The 27,052-nt window shown below is 40.8% G+C and overlaps 1 protein-coding gene across 7 annotated transcripts in view; it reads left to right on the forward strand.

Annotated features, from left to right (window-relative positions):
• The window catches only part of LOC121273296 (R3H domain-containing protein 2), a 289,299-nt gene extending 265,942 nt beyond the window's left edge, over positions 1-23,357 (forward strand). For 6 of the 7 annotated variants that reach the window (XM_041180375.1, XM_041180380.1, XM_041180379.1 and 3 more), the window contains 4 exons: positions 7,000-7,135; positions 11,161-11,261; positions 13,019-13,103; positions 22,660-23,357. In XM_041180375.1, coding sequence (XP_041036309.1) covers positions 7,000-7,135; positions 11,161-11,261; positions 13,019-13,103; positions 22,660-23,000 — 663 coding nt within the window. In that variant the 3' untranslated portion in view covers positions 23,001-23,357. The remainder of the gene's footprint in view (positions 1-6,999; positions 7,136-11,160; positions 11,262-13,018; positions 13,104-22,659) is intronic. The other variant, XM_041180377.1, reaches the window with a different exon arrangement.
• Positions 23,358-27,052: the final 3,695 nt, after the last annotated feature.

A 27,052-nucleotide genomic window follows, 5' to 3' on the forward strand; every position in this document is an offset into this window, starting at 1 on the left:
AGAATAAATCATCTGCATACAATCCACAATCTCGAGGGGCTTTGGAAAGTTGCCATCAAACCTTAAAACTATGATTCAAGCTTATTGCCTTGACTATCCTGAGAATTGGGGTAAGGGAATTTCATTTTTATTATTTGCCATTAAAAATGCACCTAATTGAGTCAACTGGTTTCAGTCCCTTTGAGTTAGTCTATGGACATGAAGTAAGGCGACCACCTAAATTCATTAAAGAGAAAATTATGGCCCAAGAAGAAGAAATTACTCTCATGAGCTACATATCCAAAAGCATGCACCGTAGATCGGGAACATCCCAACAAGTAATGAAAAACCGTGTGGATAAGACAACTAAAACTTGAACTTTTAAACGTGGGGATAAAGTACCAGGTCTGTTAGCTTTGTGGGGTGAACCACTGAAGCATAGGTTTAGTGGAGCTTATTATGTTAATAAGAGACTCAATGAAGCAAACTATGTAATTAGTATCCCGGACAATGAGTGTGTCATATAAATATAATGAAACGGTATTATGACTGTGAGACTGTTCAGCCAGTGAGTGTACTCCATGTAGTAAAGAAGGAAAATGGTCATATGAATACACTTGAGGGTTCAAACAATGAATCAGGGATTGAAAATTCTCAGATTGAACCCCCAGTAATGAAATTAGCTAATATGAAAGTACTAAAAAATTTGGATAGAATATTACAGCATGTTCCAGAAAAGTCTCAGGGTGACATAGCCAAACTGCTTAAAAAATACAAGCCATTGTGTATTGATAGACCAGAGTGAATGTCTTTAGTTATGCATGACCTTGATGGTGGAAAATGCTCCACCGATCAAGCAAAATCCTTATGGACTTGATCCTGGAAAATTAGCTCAAGTGAGAGCGGAAATTAAATTTATGCTGGACAAAGATAACATTGAACCAAGTCAAAGTAGCTGGAGTTTGATGCTACAGCCCTTCAATCTAAAAATTGAGCATGTTGCTGGGAAAAACAATATTACAAAAAATATTCGACTACTGAAGAGAAACCAGATATGAATTGTCCAGTGTAAAGTAAGAAACATTACTTACTTGTTAAAATTAGTGATTGCACTAACCAACAAACCATGCTTCAAAAACCTTCCACTGGGCAATTGTCAAAAATGTACATTCATTCTTTTGAAAGCCCATCTAGAATGGTAGGTGTTCCTTTAGATAAGAACAGTTCTGTGAACATTCAAGTTACCTGTAACAGTGATGACAATTCACCTGCTAAAAACAAAGGGACCTACCTAGAAAATTACTTGAGTAAAGGGAGCAAAACTCCCTGGTGCAGGTTTATTCATCTGGTGTTGATTAACATAATGAAATAACAAAATATGTTTTGAAGGAAGTGATTGAGGAAGATAAATTTGAAGTTGGTTGTCAATCAGGAATATAAGCTTTCTTTAACAAACAAGGACTGATTAAAGGCATGCTTCCATCAAAAGAGGAAAAAAATAAGAAAGCACCAGGGAAACCTACGCAAAAGTAATTTGTATCACGTAACATGACCACTACGCATCAATATGTGAAGAGGCAGAAGCAGCCAGAGTATTGGTTTGTAGTTGCACAAGAAAGACTGAATAAAAAGATAAAGCAACAAACAGAAGGAAAAGAAATCTTCAGGTTGCAAGGCTGAAAAACCATTGCTCAAAATAGAAATAGAAGCTGGCCAAAATGTTTGCAAAGAAAACTTCACTGTATCTTCACGACATTTGTTTGACCGTGAAAAGATTATGAATTAAACAATGTAATTGCTGATGCTGTGTCCAGAGTTTAAAGGTTGTAGACAAAAAAGCAGGTTATGAGTTATGACAATGCTATGATGTTTAAATCCTGCAAATCCTACTTGTTGTCATTTGATAGTACAGAACTTGAGTACTGCTGGAAAAAAAGACTTTTTTGTCAAAGCGTTTCGTCTTGCACTCATCAGGACAATTTGCAAGAAATACCAAATGTAAAGGGAACAACTGTTTATACTGTATGAGAAGAGAGATTGATTGGCAAGTGGACTCTGATAGTGGACACCTTTGGTAGAGGTGTTGCCATAGAGAATGCATCAGTTGATGGTGACTGATAGTTAACCACCAAGCATTGTTTGAAATTTAAGCCAGGCGTCTGCGTATGTATGGGCTGTCCAAGACACACAAAAGTGATGTCCCTATCTTATCTATCACCGGGTCTGTGCAACATTAATTGACCAAATGGTTGGGTGAATTGTTAGAACCAGTTTTGAGCAAGTTTTTCACATACACGGTAAAAGACTCTTTCACGGTGAAGACCATACAGGACTTGCATATCGATAGCAATGCTGTGTCCATGTGCTCATTTGACATTGCTAGCCTATTCACCAATGTTCCACTTAAAGAAGCCATAGGTATTTGCGCTGCAGCACTATATCATGTCAATCCAGACCCACCACCATTGTGTGAATCAGTATTCATCAAACTTATGAACTCACACAGTTGAGTTCAGTTTTAATGACACCATGTATGCCCAAATAGATGGTGTTGCCATGAGGTCTCCTCTAGGCCCAGCTCTCACAGACATCTTTGTTGGGTTCCATGAGAATTGTGCCTTTGATGGAATGACAACTAACCTTCCTACCCCTCGCATATTTCCGATATGTGGATGATATGTTTGCTATATTCAAATCTGCAGTGACATGTAATAATTTCCTTACGTGTCCTAATGTGCTCCATCTTGTGCTCAAATTCACCTTTTTAAATGGAGAAGTCAAATAAACTCCCCTTCCCTGACATACTAGGTGAGAAATCTGCCAGGGGATTCTCTACCACGGTCTACCGCAAGCCTGCCCTCACTGGTCAAAATACACATTGGGATTCTTACAGTTCCATCACTATAAGATTAGCCTTATCAGCAATTTTGTAAATAGGGCCTGAGCCATTTGCTCACCATGCAAGTTTGATGCTGAAATAGGGGCATCAAAGGCATCCTGCAGGATAATGGTTACCCTGATCAGATCATTTCGCGCAAACTCATGAACAGGCCTAAGGCCGTCACTTTCAGCCCTGAAAAGTGCCCAGTCTACCTCAGATTACCCTGGAAGGGAAGGCATCTCAAAAATTTGAGCAACAGGTTTCACGCTGCTACTATGCAGTAGCAACACGAGTGGTATTCTCCACTAACAGGAAGCTGCCGTCAAGCCAAAAAGACGTTCTGCCTATCACACAAATGAGTAATGTGGTATATGAATTTCAGTGCCCGTGTGATGCTAGGTATGTAGACTGTATGTCCCAAAGACTGGCAATCATATCAAACAGCATGTACTAGCCACTGTTCACAACGGGCAGGGTATAGACCGTACCCAGCCAGCCTGTGCTTGCAAAAGTCAAAACACAGCGTCCAACATTAGATGTGATTCTGCAATTGGACATTTGCTAAATAAGCCTGTGTGCTGAGAATTACACTGACAACCAATTTAAGATTGTCAGTCAGGCTCGCATTGTGGCGCATTTGCGTGTACTGGAAACTGCATACATTAATACACAGGGCCCTGTTCTTTGCAGACAGAAAGAACATGTACACACATTATGCCTGTTTCAGCTAAGCAAAATAAGTGACAGCCATTCGCTGGTTCATTCCTCAGGGCAATGCCTTGACCAATCAGGGTTAAACTGCCTGGTTTGAATTTCAAACAATGCTTGGTGGTTAACTGTCAGTCACCATCAACTGGTATATTTTCCATGGCAATGCCTCTACCAATCAGAGTCCACTTGCCAACCAATCAGCACTTTCTTTTCATACAGTATAAATTGTTGTTCATTTTACATTTGGTATTCTTACAAATTGTCCTGATAAGTGCAAGATGAAAAGCTTCAAAAAAGTCTCTCTTTTTCAGCAATACTCAAATTCTACTTGTTACGTTTACTTTCTTTTGCTTTGGTTGAGCCCTTAAAACTTTGTAAATGTATCTGTTAATGTGAAATATGAAAAGATTACCTGTACAGTATGTAACAAAGTATTTGTTAAAATGTTTGTGATAATAAGAACTTGCTGTATTTCAAAAGTATGGTTAAAAAAAACTTTCACTACGGTAAAACTTTCTTTTTCCAAAGGGAAAGTGAGGGAAACTATATTTTTAAATTTGATTTGTATGTTTTGAGGCAGACCCTACCTCAAAACAGAAGCTGAACTGAAATTGAAACTGAAAGGGAAGCAGAAAAGGTAAACACAGCAATGAAACTGAACTTCCCAGTTTCTAAGGAAATCAAAAGCAAGCGGAGGTTGAGAATCAAAACTGAAACCTTGCTGAAAGATATAAAAGGACACAGATCAGTCCAAGCTGTGCAGTAACAGTTGCTGAGTACACTGGAGTGGAACAGACAAGCGGAAGAAGACACAAGAAGAGGCCGGATCCAGAAGCTGAGAATAAGCAAAGAAAATAAGTTGCAGCAGCTGTTTCTGTTACTTGAAGACAACATTGGTGAATCTATCCCATCCAGACTGAGTTGAGCAGGTTCCATAGACCTGTTTCATTTGTGGTGAAAATTATAAATCATAGTTCCAGTAAAATTAAGCTTCTGGCTAGCTTGACCTGTTTCACCACGGTGCTATAAGTATGCAAGTTTGCTTCTTTGGTTCCTTAGATGTTGTATTTGCAATCTTGCCTGGGCTATGACGGGAGGCAAGGCCCTTCTCCTCCACAGGAAGGGAAAGAATGGGAGGTGAGCCTCCCATGTCTACCATGGTGTATCTCTGAGTGCTCAGTTGTCAAAAAGTAATGGCAGAGACCTGGGAAGAGGTCCTCCTCATGCTCCCTCAGCTAGTGAATGTTTCATTAAGAAGGGGAAAGGGAACATTGGCCAGTTACCCTTTCAGCTTCAAGTTAAATTGTTTTGGTTTAATTTTAGGAATAGGAGTAGATCAGTTAGCCACTTGAGCCTGTTCCGCCATTCAATGAGATTATGGTTGATCTGTGACCCAACTCCAACCTTTGTACCATTTTCACAATGCATTTGGGTTGTCATTATGGTAGTAGTGGATATATGGGAGGTACAATGAAATGTTTATTATTTAAAATTAATTCAATGCATAAATAAATGTGTCCCTAAACCAGGTAAATCACATTTCTGCAAACCTACAAGCCCAGGTCTCTGTTTGTTTTGTATCTTCACACAATTTTTCCCTTTTTGCTGAATAATGGGGAAGTGTTGGAAGGATTAGCAGACTGATTATTAACATGTTTGTACCACGTCACGAACACTCCTTCCTTGGCCAACAAGTCCTGGAGTGGAACTTGAGAATCTTGAGCTTCTGGCTATCAACTAAACCACAAGACCTCGAGGTCTCTGTGTATTAGCTGTTGATAAATCAACTTTCAGCAATAAATTTATTTTAAAATCTCAGGCTGAATGGCAAGAATTTGACCAATTAATATCTTTCAGTCAACTGCTACTCAATTCTTCTTATGACTGTAACAGCTGCTGAAAATATTTTTGGTGGTTACCAAAAAAATCCCCTTTGAATTGATTGGGTCTCTGACACATCATTCACTTTATTGGCATTGCAACCCTGTCAATGAAAGTAGTCAGGTCAAGTTCTGTCTTGATGGACAAAAAACATGCAGATCAATGGATTTACTTGGAGAAATGCATTTTTGAAAATCCACTCCCCTGGATGCTTCAAATGAAGTCACCATTTTCATTTTAGCAATTTTTTTATGGAGGCTAGGAATTTTGTTGTCAATGGCGCAGTATATTGCACATTCTTCTGAGCCAGCTATGGGGTTTATTCAGTGAAGCCTCTCTCAGGAACTGACAGCTTATTAGACATGTACTTAGGAAAACTGGAAGGTCATTGTACAGTTTTTATCTGAATATTTATTTTAATACCTGACTTTATGATGAAATAATATACCTCAGGTTACTTAAAGTACTTGGCTGCCTCCTTGAAATGTCATTAGCTCTATCTCCTACATCGGTATAAAGCCTGTTTTATTTGGTTTGGCTGGCGCCATGTTGGCAAATCAAATCACCAATTGAGGCCTCCCATTTTCAGTAGATCAGACATTGTGAACAGGTGATTTACTAGCTACTCTTGCTTTTGTGCAGTGGTTCAATTTTAAATGTTAAATCCTTGCACTTTTCTGTGTTGAGCTGTCAAATCAAGGATTTGTGATATGCTTGAAATGCCAAGTTATATTTTCTGACTCAGATCTGCAAATGTTGTACTGTAGAAATCATACATGGAAACTGCAAACACAAATACCAAAGGGGAGATTTTGTATTGTGGTATGGGGAAATGGTTTGCAAGAGACTGGTTCCTTTGACTGCAATGTCATTGTACTGCGGGCTGCTGCCCATATGCTATTTTCAGTGGATCCACTCCACAGAACTAAATGGGTAACAGATTTATATAAGATTAGTTGGTCTCCCATGAGATCAAAGGGCAGGGATTATTGAACCAAAGCACACAGATGTAATTCAGTCACATTTTAAAGTTGGTCACTCTGTCTTTTTAATATGTTTTGATTTGATATTTGAAGTTAAAATAGCAAAAATTGGGGCAATTTGGCGAACAGAATTAGAGTCGGTTGTAGCACAGGCGATTTTCTGCAATGTAAACTGAGAAGCTGGAAGATATAGAACACACATGTCGCCACCACCCACCTAATTACAGTGCAAGGAGTTTATTTAGGAAGCTTCCGTTATAAACATGGACACGGAACTTTATAATGGAAAAGCTGGACACAAAAGTATGACAACGGGATGTGCACACTGACTCAGAGACTGATCCCTCCTTCCACCCCCTACACAATGAAAATTACCTGGGTCATCGCTATGGAATTCTCTATGGGTTGCTACTTGCTTGGGATTAACATTTAGCTGACACTAAAGTTCCTTCAGCATCTCTTGGTATTGTATCAAACTAGTGAAAAATAAATGAATATTGTACAATTGTCAAGTAAGCCTGTTTATTTGTAATTGCTGTTGACAGTTGATATTTATTTCCTTAGGTCAATGCCCAATTAAACAGTCCTCTTAACTCTCCAACTCAGTCGCCAACACCGTCTCCAGTGACAAATGTCTGTCCTGGTCTAGCACCACTGCCACTTATTGCCCAGTTCTCCAGACCTGTTGGTCCAGCACAAGGTGAATACCTCTCCAAATAACAGTTTTGAAATGTTTTGAAATTTTCATACATAGTGATTCTTATAATGCACAGAATGCCTGCTAAGTACACAATGTATTAATTGGCCTCACTTTATAGAGGTAGTATAAGTTTGTAGGAATGGTGCCCATTAAAAGTTACTGCAGCTTGTTATAGTAAACTGCAGATTAAATGTTATTGGCATTAATCGTGCGCTCTGCTATTTTAGTACAACCATAAGCAAAGACTGCATGTAGGGTCACAGCTGACAAGCCAGGTGATGCCACTATGCAACATTTCTGAAAACGGCAGCATCACATGGCCATTTTCAAGGTTATACTTCCTTTCTCTTTCCCCTCACCCCACCTCACCACACAGCAAGTTTCTAAGTGGCCTCAATTTTCTGTTTCCATTTTTTAAGACCAACTCAGCAATTGTGACACCAACATAATTATATGTTAATAAGGCACACCACTTCCAACTCTTCTCCACTCTGAGCAACTTACATTTGCCCTATTTCTTGTCCATCAACCTCTTCTCTTATACCAAGTGCCTGAATTTATCTAATAAGCCTTGTGAAAATCTGTATCCTTTACATCTACTGAATTCCCTTTAAACATTCAAATGGTCACTTTTCAAAAGCACTCAGTAAATTTGTCAAATATGACTTCCCTTTAGTAATCTATGGTGATCGTCCTTGATTAGCCTGCTACTAGCATTGCCTTGCATTCATAGAACTAGGTTAGTTTTTCTGAAAAAACCACGTCAAAGTTTTTTGTCTTGCACTCATTAGGACAATTTGCAAGAATACCAAATTGTAAATGGAACAACAATTTATACCACATGAGAAGAGAGTATTGATCGGTTGGCAAGTGGACTCTGATTTGGTAGAGGTGTAGCCATTGGAGAATGCACCAGTTAACTGATAACTGCCAGTTAACTGTCAAGCTTTGTTTAAATTGAAATCAGGTAGGTTGACTCGGATTGGTCAAGGCATTGCCCTGGTTTCCTGATTCATTCTGTAGGGCAATGCCTTGACCAATCTGAGTCAACTTGCCTGGTTTGAAGTTAAACAAAGCTGGACAATTAATTGTCTGTTAACTAGTGCATTCTCCATGGCAACACCTCTACCAAGGTGCCCACATGCCAACCAATCAGCACTCTCTTCTCATGCAGTATAAATTGTTGTTCCCTTTACAATTTGGTATTCTTGCAAATTGACCTGATGAGTGCAAGACAAAAAGCTTCGACAACATGTCTGTTTTCAGTAATACTCAAGTTCTCTAGTACCTAATAGCTATTTACAGAACTAATTTACTTTTCCCCAGTTAAAGAGTTGGGTTCTCTGTTACTAGCATTGCATTTCCCAGTGTTAAATTGAATCAATTTTTCAATCCTAGTAGGCAACGTGACCGGAAAACTGCACGGCTGCACTGCAGCCCAGAAGATACTGCACAGGTCTTGCTCTGTAGTAAATGTCTTGTGTGCGTGGCGGTGCAAAAAATTTGAACAGAAACATTGCCTGTAGGTCAGATTAGATATTTCTTCAGAGTTTGCATCCTTGACTATTTAATTTAAACTAATTGGTAAGCATTAGCATGGATTTGCAAAAGTGAAGTTATGCCAGAGAAGTTCCATCATTTTTTTGATAAAGTAACAATAGGTATGGATAAGAGTGGGAATGTAAATGTTACTTGGATTTTAATAACGCTTTTGATGAGGTGTCTCAAAACCAATGTTCCCTGTAATTATTTTTTCGAGTGCGCAAACCTTTTCAATGTTATTGCCTAGCCATGCACGCATGGTAATTTAAAGAGTTCAACTTCTGAATGGGGACTTTCAGATTGCTGTGCAGCTACGCAGCTTAGAGGGAGCTTTGCTCAAAACTAATAGACACAGTATTGACAGCAGCATGCTGGTTGCTTGGCAATGAGAAACCGAGGGTCTGCCTGAAATGTATTCTGTTTCCTGGTCTGAGTTCCTAGTCTCAGCCATGTCTTCCAAGAAGAGATGTCAAGTAGAGAGGAAACTCCTACAGTAAGGATCAAAAACCTGAGAGCAAATGAACGCTGGAGATGCTAACACATCTCAAAGTGGCTAGGTCAAAGATGTTTGGGAGTACCCTTGTGTAGAAGGGGGTGCAATAAGTTGGAAATGTTAAAATCCTAGAGGACAAATACATAGATAATGTTGTTCAATCAAATGTGTTGGGACATGCCAAATGTGTGCAAAAACAAGGTGTTTTCCCAAATAAAAGTAGAAAATGCTGGAAAAACTCAGCTGATCTGACAGCATCTGTAGAGAGAGAAACAGTTAATGTTTTAAGTCCAACATGACTCACCTTTGGAACTGAAGAGAGGCAGTAACACGATGGGTCTTATGCTGTTGAAAAAGGGGGAGGGACAGGTGGAGTAAAAAGGGAAGCTCAGGGGTAGGTTAAGAGAGCGGGGGAAGATTAAATACCAAAGGTGACACGGAGCAAAAGGCAAAGAGAGTAGGAATCGGAGTAGTAAAGAAACAAATCATAGATCCAGGATACGTTAATAGCAGAATAAAGTCCAGCTCAGTCTGAAAGCAAAAAACAAGATACAGACTGCCACTTGACAAAAAAATTGGAAATGGACGGGAGAGTTCATGGTCTGAAGTTGTTGAACTCAATGTTAAGTCCAGCAGGCTGTAAAGTGCCTAGTTGGAAGATGAGGTGTTGTTCCTCCAGTTTGCGTTGAGCTTCACAGGAACAATGCAGCAGGCCAAGGACAGACATGTGGGCATGAGAGCAGGGTGGTGAATTGAAATGGCAAGCGACAGGGAGGTCTGGGTCATGCTTGCGGACTGAGCGAAGATGTTGCACAAAGCGGTCACCCAGTCTGCGTTTGTTCTCCCCAATGTAGAGGAGGCTGCATTGTGAGTGTGAATGCAGTAGACTAAATTGAAAGGAGCACAAGTAAATCACAGCTTCACCTTGAAGGAGTGTTTGGGCCCCTGGACAGTGAGAAGAGAGGAAGTAAAGGGGCAGGTGTTACACCTTTCTGTGATTCCATGGGAAGGTGCCATGGGAAGAGGATGGGGTGTTGGGGGTGATAGATGAATGGACCAGGATTTCGCAGAGGGAACAGCCCCTTCAGAACACTGACAGGAGAGGAGAGGGGAAGATGTGTTTGCTGGTGGCATCATGCTGGAGTTGGCAGAAATGGCAGAGGATGATCCTTTTAATGCAGAGGCTGGTGGGGTGATAAGTGAGGACAAGGGGAACCCTATCTTGGTTCTGGGAGGGAGAGGGAGGTGTGAAGGCAGAAGTGTGGGAAATGGTTCGAACACAGTAGACTGTGTCTACTGTCAACCACAGCTGGGGAATCCTCAGTTAAGGGAAAATGGAGACATGTCAGAAGCTTTGTTGTAGAAGGTAGCATCATTGGAATAGATGTGACAGAGACAGAGAAACTGGGAGAATGAAATGGAGCCCTTACAGGAAGCAGGGTGTAAGGACGTGTGGTTGAGGTAACCGTGGAAGTTGAGTGGGTGGGCTTGTAATGAATATGCAAGTGTTTGCTTGACTACATTGTATTTTTTATGTTGCCACTCTGTCCAGTTCTTGCTCGCTACTATGCGTACTTGTTGATTACTTGTGACGCTGTAATTTGGGGCGAGCAGTGAGCCAGCTAAATACAGAGCTACAAGTTGTATAGAAAGCTTAAGACTGTGGCTTTCTGAAACAAAAACAGAAAATGCTGGAAAAACTCAGCAGGTCTAACAGCATCTGTGGCGAGAAAGACAGAGTAATTGTTTCGAGTCCGCATGACTCTTCTTCGGAGTCATACAGTCTTGAAACGTTAACTCTGCTTTTTCACCACAGATGCTGTTAGACCTGCTGAGCTTTTCCAGCATTTTCTGTTTTTGTTTCCGACTGTGGCTTTGTATGTTTCTCTCTATTCAGCGACAGTATCCTACTTACTGTGCTTCGGGCACAGGTTGCAAACTGAAGTTGCTGAGTGTGTTTGCAAAATCAGTGTCTATTTTTCTTTATCAGGTGACACTCGTTATTCTTTACTTGGCCAACCTTTGCAGTACAACCTTCCAGTGTGCCCACCTCCAGTAATACATGGACAGTGCCAGTATTCAACTCATCAGGTAATGAAACAAAAACACATGAGAGAAATGAGCTGCCCTCTGCTCAAAAATCTGGGGCATGCGCCAGTTTGTTTTAACTTGGTTAAAATATTCTCTATACTTCTCAGTGGCACATCTTGTTAAACCTGCAAAGGAGAAAACTATTGGATCAACTATACTGAGCTATCCTGGGGTGGCAGCTCCCCTCAAAAAGATCCCAGTTACACCGTGTAGATATCTGCAGGCTCTTCCTGTGCACTAATTGGTGCTAAATATTTTCTGCACTACTAAACTTGCTACTTTGTTAGTTGCTACCTACATGGATGAGAACAAGAAGTGCAGAGTGAATGGCCAAATTGACATTAGAACCATGGTGCAGGATGCCATTCAAGTATGGGGAATGAAAAGGAATGTGGTAGTGATAAGGGACAGTATAGTCAGGGTGATAGACATTGATCTCTGTAGTCACAACAGTGAATTTTGGAAATTGTGTTGCCTGCCCAGTGCCAGGGTGCAGGACATTTCCTTGCTGCTGGAGAAGAACCTAAAGGAGGAGGATCTAGTTGTCGTGGTCTATGAAGGACCCACCGACATAGGAATGGTGTTCTATTGAGACAGTTTGAGAAGTTAGGGTTCAAAGTATAGTGCAGAACCTCAAAGGTAATGATCTCAGGTAACAATAGAGTCATGTACTAATTGGCTGGCAGGCTGTAACTAGTGGAGTGTCGCAGGGATCAATGCTGGGGCCTGAATTATTTACAACCTATATTAATTAATGACTTAGACTGAAGATAGAAGAAGAAACCAAGAGTAATGTATCCAAGTTTGTTGATGTTACGTAGCTAGGTGGGGAAGGTAAGTTCTGAGAAGGACACAATGAGACTGCAAAGACATAGGTTAAGTGAGTGAGTCACAAGGAAGTGTGAAGTTATTCATTTAGGTAGTAAGAATAGAAAGGCAGAATATTTTTCAAAAGGTGTGAAACTTCTCTAAATGTTGATGTTCAGATATTTGGGCGTGCTCATACAAGGAACACAGAAAATAAGCCTGCAAGTACAACAAGCAATTAGGAAAGCAAATGGTATGTTGGCCTTTATTGCAAGGGGATACAAGAGCAAGTTAGTCTTACTACAATTGTATAGGGATTTGGTGAGACCAAACCCGGAATACTGTGTGCAATTTTGATCTCCATATCGAAGGAAGAATACACTTGCTTTGGATACATTACAGAGAAGGTTCACTAAATTGGTTCCTGGGATGAGAGGGTTGGCCTATGATGTGACACTGAGTAAATTGGACTTATACTCATTGGAGTTTAGAGAATGAGTGGTGATCTTATTGAAGCACATAAGGCCCTGAGGGGGCTTGATGGGTTGGATGCTGAGAGGATGTTTCCTCTCGCGGGGGAATCTAGAACTAGGGGGCACAGTTTCAGAATGAGTCTCCCATTTAATTTGGAGATGAGGAGGAATTTCTTTTCTCAGATGATTGTTAAGTGCTTTGGAATTCTTTTCCCCAGAGACCAGTGGAGGCTTGGCATTGAATATATTCAGGGCTCAGTTACACAGATTTTTGGTTGACAAGGGAGTTGAGGGTTCTGGGGGACAGACAGGGAAGTGGAATTAAGACCACAATCAGATCAGTCATGATCTTATGGTGGAGCAGGCTTGAGCCTACTCCTATTCCTTATGATTTGATAATGAACTCCTTTTTGAAGGCTGCTATTGAATTCTTCTTGGTATATTATTCTATAATTCTATGATTTCTTTTATTTAAAGGGTCCATGCAGTACAAAACACACTAAACGAGGAAAGAAGCCAACCCTGAAATCAGCGTCCACTGACCTTGGCACAGGTGATGTTGGTTAGTATCTGAACCATTGCAGAAATTTTGTAAATGGATTAATTTTCTGGTCAAAGTTTTCTATACTGAGAATGAGACCTATTAAAAGCTGAAGCACTATTCATGTTGCACTGTCTACTGATAATTTGTAGCCCTTATTTGAACTAACAATAACTTCAATTAAGCAATGTAAATAATACAACAAAATGACAATTTAAAAAAAAAGACGTTCAATAATTTGACTGGAGTTGACATTTAATGAAGAGGAAACTGTATTTGGCAACTAATGCGTTGCTATACAGTAGAAACCAATAAACACAAAGCCATGGCAGTTGGGCAAGATACAAGTTTAGGGTAGAAACATGAGAAAGCCAATGAAGAGAAAAGGCTATTATCCAAGGCTCACCCCTATAATATTGCAATTTACCACACACACTTTCAACAACAAGGAGTTTAACCCTGCTATGTCACATCATAAATTATTCCAAACATTTAGCTTCCTTTCAGTAAAGATGTTGTTTTTCTAAAATCTGTCTTAAAGTTTATTTTTCATTTATTAAAGTTATGTCCTCTCATTCTACTGGCCTGACCTGCCCTGAAATAATGTTCATCCCATTTAGTCCCATATTTCCCATTTAATATTCAAGATACTCTGTTGTGGTTGTCTTCTTTACAGCCTAGACAGAAGAAAGTTAGAGTTTTAAGCTTCTCTAATCTTCTTCATAGTCTACCCCTTTTACACTTGTGTCCACATTCTTGTTGCTCTTCCCTGTATCCTCTCTAGTGTGACCCTTTTGAAGTGTGCTGATCAAAATGCACAGAGTAAGTACTCCTGCTGAGGCCTGCTTCAGCATAACCTTTGGAGAATTACACCTCACTGTCTGGCTATGAAACCCAATATTAATTGTTTCTCCATATGTCTCAACATTGAAAGTGATCACTCCACTGCCACTCCCAGGTTCCTCTAATTTTCTCTGTGTTAAATCCATTCTTCATTGTCTACCTGTGCTGTTCATTCTATCAATATACAATATTTAACATTTGTCAGAATTAAATTTAATTTTGACACTGGTTCACCCAGTTGCATAATTGATCTAAATCATTCTGCAAGCAACTGCATCCTCTTCCCCTGTTCCTCTCCCTATTTTAGTGCTGTCGTAAATTTAACAAGCTTGCTTACATTTAGCTTCTACATCCAGGTAATTTATCAAGATAGATGAGTAACAGAGTGTTAGCACTGTGGTACTTCACTCACTACCAGTATGACACCACACCTCTCACGAGCCCTCTCTAGCCTAGATTTTGGTATTTTAACACCAGTAATAACCCATTTAAAATAATGGTTTACTGAAGCAAATGTGTCTTGTAAGACATTGTTAAAGTTTTGCCGAAAATCCAAATAGAGTTCCTTTTCTATTGATTTTGACTCCTTTGAAGATGTTATAAAAGGTTTGTCAGTGCAAATCAATCCTAAGTCCATGCTCACTCTTGTACAGGCACTTCTCTGTGCTAAAGTTTAGGCTGGTTTCCATTACATTACCCATTGACAATAAGCTAATGAGTTAAGTTAATCCCTTTTTTACATGAAGGTACTGTGTTTTCTGCTACCGATCTTTGGAGCATCTCTGATAGCCAATATCTTTTTCATGGCTATAGCAAACACCCTATAAATTTCCCACAAGTCTCCTTCCGCACTCTCCAATACACTCTGGCACAGGAGATTTCGTAGTCCTCAATCTCTTTACCTTTTAAATACTACTTTGGGTGAGTTACTGGCTTGACAGTAAACTTTGGTAACAAAACTCTGTCACCAGATTGGTACAATGAATAATTCACACCAGCTATAGCCTTTGGGATGTTCTGTGCCTGTGACAATCTGGATGCAAATTTGTGGTCTGCCTTTGCAATAGAATTAAATTTGTCCAGTTACAGTTATTTCCATCGACATGTAACAATGATGTGTTTGCTCTTTGTGGGATTCTGCACACTGCAAATTTAAATTAAAGGGAACTCTTAAAACATTGTCAGTCCATCTTATTTGAATCAGCTTATTGTCTTATTAGAGTAGCAGATTTGAAAAGACAGTGGCTACTTTTTGGCAAAACAGAATCAGCATTAGTTAGAGGTCACAATCTAGACAAACCCATTTAAACTGGGGCAGCACAGCATGTGATAACCTGTTCATTGATATTTTCTAGCGTTCCATGAAGGATAAAGTTATTCATTGTTTTAATTATTCCCCCACCCCATTGCTCCACAACGATCTACAACCGAGAGTGTAAGGGGATGAGATCTATTTATTAGGAATAGAGTTATCATCCAAAATTCTGAATTTCAAATGGTTCAAAGCATATAATTCTGGTCATATTTTATTTTTAAAACAATTGAATAAAGCTGATTTACAAAAACCACACAGGTATTGTATTGCATGACATCTTTCAGTCCAAGTACAGACAAGGATACAAAGACTCATCTGCACAGCTGAGGGAAGCTCCTTCAGCAGGCCTACTTATCAGATTGTCTTAGACTTGAGTCTGTCTCACTGACTTGCATCTATGCGCAGAACAAGCAAAAGGCACATTTCCTATTTGAAACTTATGGAAGGAGTCTTGATACCTGTCTGCTCCACTCTTGAAAGGGGAACCTCCAGTTACGAGACAATGTTCAGCATATGCTTGCTCCACTGGCATTCTGAGCCAGTGAAACTGTTCAATGCCCTGAACTCTACTTTTTTTCCTCCTGGAAGCTGTTCGCTAAAAGCTGCTCCATTCCTAAGGGAGGGAGAGAGACGTAAAATGAAATTATTGCTGTATACAGCATGCACTGTTGTTTCAATATGTCCCAACTAGGGTTGCCAAATCTCCAAGATTGCCCTGGAGTCTCCAGGAATTAAAGAGAAAATCATTAGACCGTTAAAACAAGTGTTTTTTCTTTGAACGCTTTTCGTTGTTGGCCCTAAAAATTACTGGCGATGTGGGAGGTGGTGGTGGGGGGGAAAGGCTGACTGGGCAAGGTGTTTGGAGAGAGATAGGTTATGGATGAAATACATCCAACCACCTGAGATCCCCAACATCACAGATGCCAGTCTTCAGCCAATTCGATTCACTCCACATGATGTCAAGAAATGGCTGAAGGCACTGGATAGTGCAAATGCTATAGGCCTTTCTGGCAATAGTACTGAACACCTGTGATCCAGAAGTAGCCGCACCCCTAGTCAAGCTGCTCCAGTACAACTACAACACTGGCATCTACCCGGCTATGTGGAAAATTGCCCAGGCGTGTCCTGTCTACAAAATAACAGGACAAATCCAACCCGGCCAATTACCGTCCCATCAGTCTACTTCGATCATCAGTAAAGTGATGGAGGAGTCATCAACAGTGCTATCTAGTGGCACTTATTCAGCAATAACCTACTCACTGATGCCAGGTTTGGGTTCCTCCAGGATCACTCTGCTCCTGACCTCATTACAGCCTTGGTCCAAATATGGACAAAAGATCTGAACTCAAGACATAAGGTGAGAGTGACTGCCCTTGACATCAAGGCAGCATTTGACCAAGTGTGGCATTGAAGAACCCTAGCAAACTTGAACCCAATGGAAATCAGGGGGGAAACCACTCCACTGATTGGAGTCATACCTAGCACAAAGTAAGGTGGTTGTTGGAAACTAATCATCTCAGTTCCTTGACATTACTGCAGAAGTTCCTCAGGATAGTGTCCTAGGCCCAACAATCTTCAGCTTTTTCATCAATGACCTTCCCTCCATCATAAGATCAGAAGTGGGGATGTTCGCTGATGATTGCACAATGTTCAGCACCATTCGTAACTCCTCAGATACTGAAGCAACCTGTGTGCGTATACAGTAAGACCTGGTCAACATTCAGGCTTGGGCTGATAAGTGACAAGTAACATTCATGCCACACAAGTGGCAGACAGTGACCATCTCCAACAAGAGGGAATCTAACCGTCGCCCCTTGATATTCAATGGCTTTACCATCACTGAATGCCCCACCATCAATATCCTGGGGGTTACCATTGACCAGAAACTGAACTGGACTAGCCATATATATACTGTGGCTACAAAGCTGGTCAGACGAATTCTTGTGGCGAGTAACTCACCTCCTGACTCCCCAAAGCCTGTCCACCATCTGCAAGGTACAAGTCAGGAGTGCGATGGAATACTCTCCAATTGCCTGGATGAGTGCAGCTCCAGCAACACTCAAGAAGCTCAACAACATCCAGGACAAAGCATCCTGCTTGATTGGCACCCCATCCACCACCTTAAGCATTCACTTCCTCCACCACCGACGCACAGTAGCAGCAGTGAGAACTGCAGCAATTCACCAAGGTTCCTTTGACAGCACCTTCCAAAGCCATGACCTCCACCACCTAAAAGGAGAAGGGCAAAAGATAGATGGGAGCACCACCACCTGGAAGTTGCCCTCCAAGCCATTCACCATCCTGACTTGGAAATATATCACCATTCCTTCACTGTCACTGGGTCAAAATCCTGGAACTCCCTCCCTAACACCACTGTGGGTGTACCTACACCATATGGACTGCAGCGGTTCAAGAAGGTGGCTCAACACCACCCTCTCAAGGGCATTTAGGGATAGACAATAAATGCTGGCCTAGCTATTGATCTCCACATCTTATGAAAGATTTTTTTTTAAAAGTTAGCAACCCTAAACCCAACAGATGAAGGAACACACTGTTGCGGCAGGCCCCATATTGGATCAATGTTTTAACATTAATACAATGTGCTGTTAAGTTGTAAACCGGAACTTCCTCAGTAGAATGAGATAAATTAAATGCACAAAAATGACGTTGAGTAGCTTAACATGAAAAACCATTCAATTTGGACTTGCAGAGTTTGTGGACTATGGGCTCTTGTTGTAGGTGATAAGTATCTGATTTTGCATTCTGATCCGTTGATCCTTGGGACATAATTACAGGAGTGGGGAATGTTCACCCATTTGCAAGCCTCAGCAAATGGACTGTGTTACCTCACTCTAGCCTTGCTCCTCCTTTCTCTCAGTGCAAAGTACTTCATCGGTGGTGAGCAACGCGGTAATTTGAAGGGTCCGAATTGTATGCAGCCTGCGCAGGAACTTTTGGGTTGATGCACAACTGTGCTGCTTAGAGGGAACATTGATAGTGAGTGCTTCAAACCAAGAGATGGGGAATTTTAAGCAGAAAGCTGTATTGTGCTATTGCATAACGCCACTGAATTGTTCTATTATACACAAGAAGGACTCTACTGTTCTTATGTTATTTCTGAGTTTGCTAAAGAATGACAACTAGATTGAACAAGCTTTTGTTAGCTTTGTTCACAGAAATTACTTTTATAAATTTGTATTTGTGTAAATGTACTTAATGGAAAATGGAGATATTCCAGTTAAGTTCATTTCTGGATGACACTACCAAAAGTCTGGTCAAAATTGGTGACCCTGTCTCAATGTGACCTCAGTTGCACACAGGCAAAATGCTTATATAAAAACAAAATACTGCGGATGCTGGAAGTCTGAAATAAAAACAGAAAATGCTGGGAAAACTCAGCAAGTCTGATGGCATCTGTGGAGAGAGAAACAGAGTTAGCGTTTCGAGTCCATATGACTCTTATGTACAGCGAAGTGTGATAAACTGCCAGGGCAAGCCCTACAATCTTCATTCCACATTTTCCACACAATAAAGGAGGATAGTCTAGCTTCACAGGTTTTGTGATCTGCCCCTTCCATCTGATAAAAAGCTCCAAGATCTGCACTGTTTAATCAGTTGATTTCTCCATAGCTAAAGGTTTTGTCAGTCTTATTGTTTTATTGCAGGGGTCAGGATCTGTTGGTTTTCAGTGAGTGATCTGGTGGACTATATGCAGGGTTGGAATGGATTTAGTTCGTTTCTACAGGGTACTTATTGGGGCTTATAACACAATGTGGAAAATGTCTCTGTAGTGATATTCTGCATAGCCATTCCGGTCTTGTGAAGTCCCTTACCTTCTGGAGCACCTCCAGAATTTGTTCTCAGTTCACTTTAAACCCATTTTGGAACATATTGCAGCTTTATTTTGTTTTTTATGACCTATTTTTGTTTAGTTCACTGGGAGCACACACATTGTGCAACTCCCCACTTGCCTGGATGAGTGCAGCTCCAACAACACTCAAGAAGCTCAACACTATCCAGGACAAAGCAGCCCCGCTTGATCAGCACCACATCCACAAACATTCACTCCCTCCACCACCGATGCACAGTAGCAGCAGTGTGTACCATCTACAAGATGCACTGTAGGAACTCACCAAGGCTCCTTAGACAGCACCTTCCAAACCCACGACCACTACCATCTAGAAGGACTAAGGCAGCAGAAAGATGGGAACACCATCACCTGCAAGTTCCCCTCCAAGCCACTCACCATTCTGATTTGGAAATATATCACCGTTCCTTCACTGTCGCTGGGTCAAAATCCTGGAACTCCCTCCCTAACAGCACTGTGGATGTACCTACACCACATGGACTGCTGCAGTTCAAGAAGGCAGCTCATCACCACCTTCTCAAGGGCAACTACGGATGTTGACCTTGTAATTGGTTCCCATATCCCAAGAACAAATATTCTTAAAAGCTATTTGGAAATTGTGCCATATCAGCATATAAGACCTTAATTGACTTCTTCACAAGTTAGTGTATCCACAGCATGCCCTCTAAGATAATGCATTCAAGTTCTTGACATGAAAAACCGTTCAATTTGGACTTGCAGAGTTTGTGAACTATGGGCTCTTGTTGTAGGTGATAAGTATCTGATTTTGCATTCTGATCCGTTGGGCCTTGGGACATAACTAAAGCTCCAGCTAAAGATTTTTCTCTGTTTTATTGACATAATTTGAAAGTACTGTCAATTTCACTATGTAGGTGATCAAAAAAGCCCCAAATTACTCTGCCTTTTGTACAAGGCAACTTTGGAAGCCTCCACAGTTGCTCTTTCCTGTGGTGCAAAGACACAAGGCAAATTGATATTGTAAGAGGCGGTTAGCTAAGTGTATTATTGATATTGTATGCTGTTACAATTTTGCAGATGAAGCCTGGGCACAGGTTAAAGGTCATTCCATCCTTTCCATGGCATTATTCTGGGGCATCTCTTTCATGTTCCACTTGATGGTATTTGTAAAGCTGCCACCTTAATATTAATCCCAATATATTTACTAAGTATTCCTGTTTACAGTTGTGTGCTGCGTACAACAATAGACCAGAATTTGCTGGCAAAGTAACGACGAGTTTAATTCACTTGCCATTTTTGATGTGTAAATAACCCAGCAAGTTGTGGCAAGGAATTTGCGAATCACCACAATTTGCACTGCTCCACTGTGAAAATGGCAGTTTGCCATCGACCTCCAAGTAGGTTTCAAGGAGTTATGCATTTTCATTTTTAATTAATCTCGCGCAGAAAATTAAGACTGGTAACAGCCCTTCCAATTACCCTGCAATGCATCCAGCCTCTATGGTCCCAACAGGAAACTGATGTTTCATCCCTGCAGGTAGTAAATTGTTCCTAGAGGTTTACAAAATTTAAAATTTCATTTTTTAAAATGTTTTCCTTACTTCTCCTTTCTGTCTTTCTCGTTCTCTCTCTCTCTTTCTCTTTCTTAACACAATCATTCTTTCCCTCTCTTTATTGAATTCTCTGCACCTAATTTGACTCTAATTCGCCCTATCCCTTCTCTGTCATTCCCCTGTTTCATTCTCTATCCTTACATTTTTTTGATTAAGGAGATGGACTGCTGTTCATATCATTCACCAAGGTGTCAGGTGCCCTGTTAATCTCTCTGTTATGGCTCTCACTTCCAGCAATGGGCAACATAAAGGTTTTGAGCTTAAAGGGTAAGGGGAAAAAATGATCAAATATGGCAAGATGCCGCACTCCAGCACATTCTGAGCCAAAACCCTTGGAAGATTTGTCTTGGCATTTGTTGTGACTCCTCTGAAGAGAGTTTCCCCTATTCTGAATTGACAATACTTGGTATGTTCTTCTGTTATGTGGAGGACACTCATTTTATCCGTCTGATCTGGAGTGCTTGGAGCTTATTAAGCTTTGTGTGCCTGTCTGTCAGGTTTTTACATCTACTTTGGCTGCTTTATTCAATAGAATTGAAATGCATATCTAGAATGAGGACTTGTGCAGAATTGCTCATGGCTGTAGAAGTCTGAAAGGGACAGTCAATGCTGCCTAGCTTTCCACTGTTTGGATAACATCTACATTTATTTTGGAGAGTGCGCTGTAACTTAAGAAATTATCATATTAAAGGTCAATAACCTACCATTAATACCTATTCTAATGCAAGCTGTTCTCAATTGTGACAAACTCACTTTAGCTGATTTGGCATTGGTTTATCCATGATACCTTGTGAATTGCTGCTGTTAGCTCGCCTATTTTGGTGAGGAGGGAAGACTGGAAACATGGAGTGTCAGCAAGTTATTGTTCTTATGTACCTGAGGTTACATGGTTTTCTCTTCAGGCGCTTTCAGCCATAACTCCTAATGAGAATCAACCTTCTAATCTATCTAGTGCGTTAGTATTTGTTTGCCAGCCATTAAATATTAAAAGAAAAATTAACATTGATATACAAATAAAAGGTCCTGGAATTTAGACGAGAAATTAGCAGCAATATACACACGCATGTGAATGTCTTATACGCTCATTCCAGCAGTGCACTGGAGCAACAATAGTCTGCCAGGGTCTTATACAGGTATGTGCTTTTTTTCAGCTTTTTGTGTAAATATTTATGCTGTCGGTTATGTTGTAAGGTAGGTATTGGGCAGGAGGGCTGTTGAGTTACAGTGGCTTCAGGTTCTCCTGCTAAAGTTTGATGTGCACACAGACATGGGATTGATTTCCAACTGTTGACTTGTCATGCAGAAGGGATACCAGAAGACAATAGGCAATGTCTTAGTGCCTCGACAGTGGGGTTACCTGGCAGACCATAACAGAGAGCTTAGCAAACAGATTGCATTAGAGTTGGCACTTTTGAAATCGTGTTATCAGCAGTTAATGAAAGTGGTTGTTCAGAGCGCAGTGTGCAACTTACCTGGATTAAAGGAATGTGCATCTGTTCATATTGCTGGATACAGTATTTTGCCCTTGCACAAAAGATTTGCAGCCATTCTATAGTTGTGCAACTTCCATCCAAATGGGAAGGCTATTTTCAGCAATCTTGACTGCACTCCATGTTTTGAATGACTACTTAATGTTTCTGCTGTTTCGCAATTTGTGGTACTTGTATAACGGAAGAATAACTGTGTTCACAGGTTCAGCTTGTGTGATAACAAGTTGGTTTCTGAAACTCATTAAATAGGACTGCCTCTGTGAATGATTTTACACAGAACTCAATTATGGCAGCTTCACCCTTGATCTTTCTTGTGTGAATAGGATGTGCTGTTTTAAAATTGAGCCCAGCTACATGACAACAAAACTGAACTGGATTCTAAGTGATCCATGTGTGAATTTATCTTCAGTTTAACACACTTGTGAGTGGTGACTGACTGAAATTTATATCTCTTGGAACAACTTAGCATGTTTTTCTTTCTTCGTTTCAGTTGTTGGACGAATCTTGGAGGTAACAGATCTTCCTGAAGGAATCACTCGCACTGAAGCAGACAAACTTTTCAGTCAACTTTCAATGTCTGGTGCCAAAATCCAGTGGCTCAAAGACTCTCAGCAACGCAGCAGTGGCTCTGGGGACTGTAACAGAGTGACAGAGAACTCAAAGAATGCCGGTGACCTAGCTGCACTTTATACTATTGTTGCCGTGTTCCCATCGACCATGGCGGCTCAAAATGCAACTATCAGACTGAATAATTCAACAAACAGGTTTAAACTGCGAACAGCCAAGAGGAGCTATGATCTTCGCATTCTAGAAAGAGCCAGTTCCCAGTAGCCAATGGATATTTGAAAAGCCCTTTTTCTTCTCTCCTTTGAATGACTGTATTGGCTTTGTTTTAAGTCAGCATTGTTCCTGTAGTGTATTGTTTTGTCCAAATATCACTTTAGACATAATTAAGGAAAGTTAGTGATCAGTTGGAAAAAAAGTTTGTTTTTCCCCTCTCCCAAATTCCCATTTTACACAGCCACACAACCCATGTGTATTTTTTTCTGTTATAATTGTGCAAAAGTATTAGAAGCTTATTTAAGTGACTCAAACAGTTGACTGTGTATGGTCACGACAAATTTTATTTAACCTGTTTTTTTTGATTTTAAATATAAAAGTTTGTCTGCCAGTCCAGACTCTCAATATCTTCTTTGTTTTAGGTTGTCTTTTATTTGCAAGGTGACACTGCTTAGCCCTTCAGCAGCGTGGTCATGTTTTGGAACCTATCAAAACAGAATAGATACAATGTGCAACAATTTGCATTTATACAACATCTTCAATGTAAAAATACTCCACGGCATTCCATGGTGAACACAGTCAGGAAAGTGGATACTGCGGGAGGGATTTGACTAAAAGCTTGGTTGGGAAGGTGGTTGGGGCAGAGTGCTTTAGGCAAGGAGTTCCCAAAAGTCAAGCCAAGGCAGCTGCAGGTTCAGCCACCAATGGTGGGATAAAGGGAGGGGCCAATGAACAAAAGGCAGTGTGAAAGGACCAGTGGGTGTGAGAGGGTAGTTAAGACTGGAAGGGGTTGCAGACATAGGGTAGGGCAAGGCTGTGAAAGAATTTGAAAGATGAGAAATGAAAGCATTAGAGAACAAGGTGTCAATGTAGGTCAGCGAGGACAAAGATGATAGGTGGAATTTGGTATGGAATAAGATATGGGTAGTTAGATTTTGGACAATTGAGAGGATAGAGAATGGGAGGCAGGTAAGATGAGTAATAGAGTGGAGTATAAAGATGACCAAAGTCTGGATTAAAATTTCAGCAGTGGGATAGTTGAGGTTGGGGTATAAGTAGGCAATGTTGTGGAGATAGAGATGAGCAGTCCTGGTATGGGGTAGGATGTGGGATTTGAAACTTAAATGCAAGCCCAGCTGAATGCAGTCAGCGGCAAGGGAGTGGAATTTATGTTAGTGATGTAAACAATGTCTTCGATCTTGGCTAATCCCGTTAATGGAAGTAGTGACTCATCTATGACAGGTAGTCTGATGCCACAGAGGTGGTTCTGGGGTTGAAAGAAGAGTGAAGAGCTGAGGTCATAGCAATGTTTAAAAACTGTGATTCCCCCTTCCTGCAGATGATGTGACTGAGAGGCAACTTATAAGTGAGGAAGGGACCAAGGATCTTTGATTTGCAGAGGTGATGATGCAGCAGCAGAAAGAGAAAGCATCACTGAGTTATGTTTGGACAGGTAGGAATGGGAACACACAAGGACCTTGGAGCTGAACAGTAGAGCAGTAAAGAAGGATAGTTAACATATAATATGCTGTGAAGTTGAGGAGGATAAGGAAAGATAATGCACCATGATTGGCACCCCATCCAACACCTTAAACATTCACTCCCTCCACCACTGACACACAGTAGCAGCAGTGTGTACCATCTACAAGATGCACTGCAGGAATTCAAGACTTCTCAGGCAGCTCCTTCCAAACCCATGACCACCTAGAAGGACAAGGGCAGCCGATTACATAGGAACACCACCACCTGGAAGTTCCCCTCCAAGTCACTCACCATCCTGACTTGGAAATATATCACTGTTCCTTCACTGTCACTGGGTCAAAATCCTGGAACTCCCTCCCTAACAGCACCATGGATGTACCTACACCACATGGACTGCAGAGGTTCAAGAAGGCAGCTCACCACCACCTTCTCAAGGGCAAGTATGGATGGGCAATAAATTCTGGTCCAGCCAGCGAAGCCCATGTCCTGTGAAAGTTTTTTAAAAACTCATGGTCAGATAGGATGGTATTCATGACCAAGACCATTTTAGTGCAGCAGCAAGGTGGTTAGAAGTCAGATTGGAGTGATTTGCAAAGGTAGCTTCATTTGCAGCATAAAGTCTAACACTGGTGTCTTATTGGAATGATACATCATTATTGTAGAAAATGGGCCATTAATATAATGGATATATACTCCAGTAATGCAACTGTTACATCTAAATGAAAAATTGGTCCTCCATCACAAGCACAATTTTTCCTGTTTTTTATCACTATTTATCAGTGCTGACTATATAACATGCCTGAGGTTGACAGTGTGCTTACGAACAAACTTTAGCATTGCATTTCCTATTGAAATGTACCCACACAACAGATTTGAGCAGATCTACCAACTCTTGTATTTACCTGCAGTTGACAATCCTGCTCCTATGGGGGTGTGCTATTATCCACAGTGCTAAGTGGCATTGAAAGGCCGTATTATACATGCTGCTCAGCACTGCTGAAAAACTTTCTGCACATTTGCAACCTCAGCACTTCAAAACTTCTAGGTCAAAGCTTTGAACATATTACCTGATTTTCAACAAAATACTGAGGAAAAAGTTTAATCTATATTTGCAATTTACAGGCCTCTGATAAAGTGATTTCTGATTGTTCACATCAAGCATTGAGTTTTCAGAGCAGCATTCATTGATGCTGAGGCGTTCTGAACCAGGTCTCTCCCAACACAAACCTAACTCAGTTTGGGAGTTAAGTTAAAAACAGAAAGTGCTGGAAAAACTCAGCTGGTCTGGCAGCATCTGTGGAGAGTGAAACAGAGTTAATGTTTCGAGTCCAATATGACTTCGTTGGAAGAAGAGTCATACAGACTCAAAACATTAACTCTGTTTCTCCCTTCACAGCTGCTGCCAGACCAGCTGAGATTTTCCATCACTTTCTGTTTTTATTTCAGATGTGCAGTATTTTGTTTTTAAATCAGGTTGGGAGTTTTCTGTCATGACACAGGTGAGAAAGATCAAAGTGTCCTTATCCCTACTTAGCTCAGTCCTTGAGGCAGTCAAGGTTGAAGCTTACATTTACAAGCACTGATATGAATCAACAATTGGAATGGATGCATCTTATATTGTCCAATCAGTATCCTGTTGAGCTGTGAAAGGCCATAATACTACACTTGGGGCGCTCAATGCCACATTAACTCATTTAACTGCAGTAGGTGAAAGAATAAAACCATGGTTTAGGCTTATAAACTAAAAAGCAAGTTTATTAAACATTAAGCAGGTAAGCGAGCTTTAAAGGAAGAATGTGTATTTGCAGTAATTACAGTCCACCATTGTCGGAGTCAGAAATAACGAGAGCTTCTTTCTGTTGCAATTCAACATAAAGCTGACCCCTGAGGTGACTGCATCATCCTGAAGTGAGTGGCAACTCTTATCCCTGCTGGCTGAATGGAATACAGCACCAAAACCTTAACATTTTAAATATCGTGTTTTTCATAACTACATTTAAGTAGTCAACAAGCTTCCAAAGAGTTCCAATGATCCATGAAATGAAGGCAACATTCTTTTTCTTAACGTACTGTTAGCTTACTCTTTACAATACAGTAAGGTGGCCTTCAACCTTGATGAACCTTGGTTGGAGGTCCTGGCTGTTGAGAAGCTGATTGTTTTTTAATGACCCCACCCCACCCCACCCTGCCCCCCTCGCCCTCCCTCCCTTCCCATGTGTGAAGGGCTGTGTAAAGCCTAAATGGGAGTTTGTGGCCCTCCAGGATGTTTGCAGCTTCAAACATTTAACACCAAGCGGTCAGAACCCCAGACCAACCTCCATGCATTAATGTGGCTATAGCTCCCAACAATCCCCACCCTGGCGCTCACCCAATTTCTCCATCTCATCCTACAGACGGACACAACCTGTGCAGGAATGGGTTTGAGTGAAAGTGGTTCAGACTGAGTCAATTCCACTCATCGCTCAGTTCATGCTGCAATACAAGAAAAGGCAGAATGGCTTTGAAATGGAATCCATGAGCATCTCTTTTTGTAAATGCTTGTTAATCCATTTTTCAAGGGGTTCAAAACAGAGCAGTGCTGGAACAAGGATAGGAAGTCTTATTATAGCTATCTACTTACA

Source organism: Carcharodon carcharias, chromosome X, assembly GCF_017639515.1.
Source record: "Carcharodon carcharias isolate sCarCar2 chromosome X, sCarCar2.pri, whole genome shotgun sequence".
In the NCBI taxonomy this organism is placed as follows: domain Eukaryota; kingdom Metazoa; phylum Chordata; class Chondrichthyes; order Lamniformes; family Lamnidae; genus Carcharodon; species Carcharodon carcharias.